The following is a 2943-nucleotide window of genomic DNA, read 5'->3' on the forward strand; positions in this document are numbered from 1 at the left end:
TCTTCTACTACTAAAGTACGATACTATCACAGATTTTGCATGCAGAACAGACAGACAGACAGAAAACAGCTAGTTTCATAAGCATAGAGATAAATGAGAGAATTTTCATTTTGAAATTTTTTTTCAGCCTCTGCTAGAAGTGCTGCGACAAAATACAAGTTTAGAAGTGCTGAATTTAGAAACGAATTATTTAAGTGGAGAATTTCTGGCTCGCCTGTTTCAAGCTTTACTCGAAAAGCAAACGTTGACGGTTGTTAAAGCGGTCAATCAGGTAATAAATAAAAAATGGTGGAAAAAAAATTTTCAATAAACAATTCAACAATCCGATTATCATTTTCAGAGTCCCACGATAAGTAATGCTGCTGAAAAGGAAATAACAAAAGCAATCTGGCAGAACAGAGCGTTGATCAAAGTGAGTCTGAATCTGAGAACCGCCGAATATCGACGTAAAATTGAAAACGCACTAAGTCGAAACGCAGAATTGAGTAAATAATTTTAGAAAAAATTGTTCAAATTAAATTTGAATTTATATTAAAATTTTATTTTTTTTTCTAGAACGTTTGAGAAGAAAAATGGAATCAATGAACATTCAATCTTGAATTCAAATGAACAAAAAAGACTAAAATGCGTATCTCTGAGACATTTTTCAAAATTTTTTGTAGTTGTTTTTTCAACTGAAGTTTCCTTTTTTACAATCTTACAGACAGAATATTTTCTGCTGCTCTTTATTTTTATTCCTTCAATTTGATCATTTATGTTATATGCTTATTAATCTAGCGAGTCCAATCTAGCCCACATGCTAGTAGTGATTGTATTGAACAATTAATTAAAAACTACAGATTCCAAAAGAGATTGCTAAACTGAAACACGAACGTCAAATATTTACATCTACAATACATTAAGAAAATTGCAAGAGAAAAAAACATTAATAATAAATAATGCTGAACTTGTTTGTTCATTTCAGCCATCACGTTATACGTTATATGAAATCTTCTTTCAAATTTTCACAAGACTCTATTTGTATCATCATCAATGCTTTGGTAATTAATTGATTAAAATTAAAAATTTCATACATTTTCCCTTACATGCGACACTCTTTTTGCAGACAATGATAATTCTATTTCTAATCATATTACCGAAGTGAAATTATTCTAAATTTGTTGTAATTTTATAACTTTTAATATGATACCTTTAGTATAATGATGAATTTAATTAATAATAAAAATGTAGAACTAAGCACTGGGAAACAAGTATAATTTCGTGTCCTTCGTAACTGAAGCAACCAATCGGTAAAATTAAATCAAAAAGATACACATACATAATGAATAATGTATTAATATGCACCAAAAAAAGAATATATATTAAACTCATTTTAATATACTTCCGCTGGGTGTTAAATTAAAAAATTTCATAATTAACTTATTAATAAAAGAAATAATTTCTAAAAACGTATTCAGCGTGTATACATTGACGTATTGCCATTTTCCATTATATATCATTAATAAGTCACATTCTTAATGTTTGTCACTTCAATATTTAAACAAAAATTTACTACATATATATCAAATTAAAAAATTGTTTTATACAACTGGCTTCATATCATGCATGAACGAATACATTTATACACAGATCCACCCACCCACCCACACACACACACATTTAAATAAATGAAAAAAATATACATCTTTTTCAAAATGAAGAGATTGTTTCTCAAATAAAAATAATTTATTTTTTTATTTAAGTGTGTAAATCACGATTGATGACAGCCGTGTTGTTCAAAAATGGACTGACAACATCGTGTCGAAAAAGTAATTTTTTCACAGTAGTTCGAAATTCTTCCGAAAGTAACGTATAGACAATAATATTTCCCGCGACAAGCAACGATACCATCGTTCTATAAATGATTTTAATAATTACAATCAGATCGCTATTTTTCGTAATCGAAGCAGTGATCAAGCACACTCTACTGAGAAGCTGTGAAATGATCACCAGCGTTGTAATGAGCACGAGCATTTTCAACCGTTGCATTTCAGCGGCGTGCTTCAAAAAGAACAAATTCAACAATCCATTTCTCCTGTAGCGAATTAATTTTCTCCTCATGAACAATACAATAAACACGTTGATGCAGATTACCAAAATGCACAAAAAGAAATTCACATAACAATATCCACACCCCAAATATCCACTATGCGGGCACAGTGCATTATCACAAAATACATAAGTTGACGACGCGAAGCTCCTTTCATTGCTTTTGATAGTCATATCGAAAGCTTGAGTCAATGCTGTCATGTATTGGATTACAATGAAACATAAGCTTATTTTCCATCTCGTGAATGGAAAAAAATTCATCGGAAAGCAAGTATGCAAAGCATTTTCAATTGTTAACAGAAAAATATTGTACAAAGCATTGTTGATGACGAAAATCATCACAGCGACATACTTGCAACACATTCCCATCTTCAAGCACTGACCAACAAGTGCCACTTTGACTTGCCAAACTCCAAATGCAATTATACAACATCCGGATATGAAATCATTGAAAACACTGTTCCATATCAAAATTGAAAGACTGCTTCTCAATTTCATTGTTGTCAACAAAATTGTGAACGTCACTGAACTTGTGAACAAGCACAAAATTCCAATAGCGACCAACAGGCTACCAGTGATATACTGCACTGTCCAGATGTTCTCGCTGGATAATATTGTTCTTTTCACATTCACATCGCAAAGTACTGTTGTTACATTGTCCATCACAAATAACTTTTCTCTTGGTTCTAATTTTTGCCTTATTATCAATGAAGAAACTTTTTTTGTGAAACAATAAACAAAATTTTTTATGCTCTGCAAAAAAGAATGAATATACATATTTAGTGCTATTATTTTTCTTCATGTTCCCGCATTACCTCGCAAGATGAGTGAAAAAACTCTACGACTTGCATGCAA

The 2943-nt window shown here is 30.9% G+C and overlaps 2 protein-coding genes across 2 annotated transcripts; one reads left to right on the top strand and one right to left on the bottom strand.

Annotated features, from left to right (window-relative positions):
- Positions 1-127: 127 nt before the first annotated feature.
- Positions 128-902, top strand: Tsp_13156 (tropomodulin-1; the record flags this gene model as incomplete). The annotated part of the gene is made up of 3 exons (XM_003366909.1): positions 128-271; positions 341-412; positions 840-902. Coding segments are annotated over 3 exons (279 nt in total), but the record flags the coding sequence as incomplete, so codon positions are not given.
- A 646-nt stretch (positions 903-1548) lies between these two features.
- Tsp_13157 (conserved hypothetical protein) lies at positions 1549-2841 on the bottom strand (the record flags this gene model as incomplete). The annotated part of the gene is made up of 2 exons (XM_003366910.1): positions 1549-1551; positions 1918-2841. Coding segments are annotated over 2 exons (927 nt in total), but the record flags the coding sequence as incomplete, so codon positions are not given.
- Between the last annotated feature and the right edge of the window lie 102 nt (positions 2842-2943).

Source organism: Trichinella spiralis (genome assembly GCF_000181795.1).
Source record: "Trichinella spiralis strain ISS 195 chromosome Unknown Scfld5195, whole genome shotgun sequence".
Lineage (NCBI taxonomy): Eukaryota > Metazoa > Nematoda > Enoplea > Trichinellida > Trichinellidae > Trichinella > Trichinella spiralis.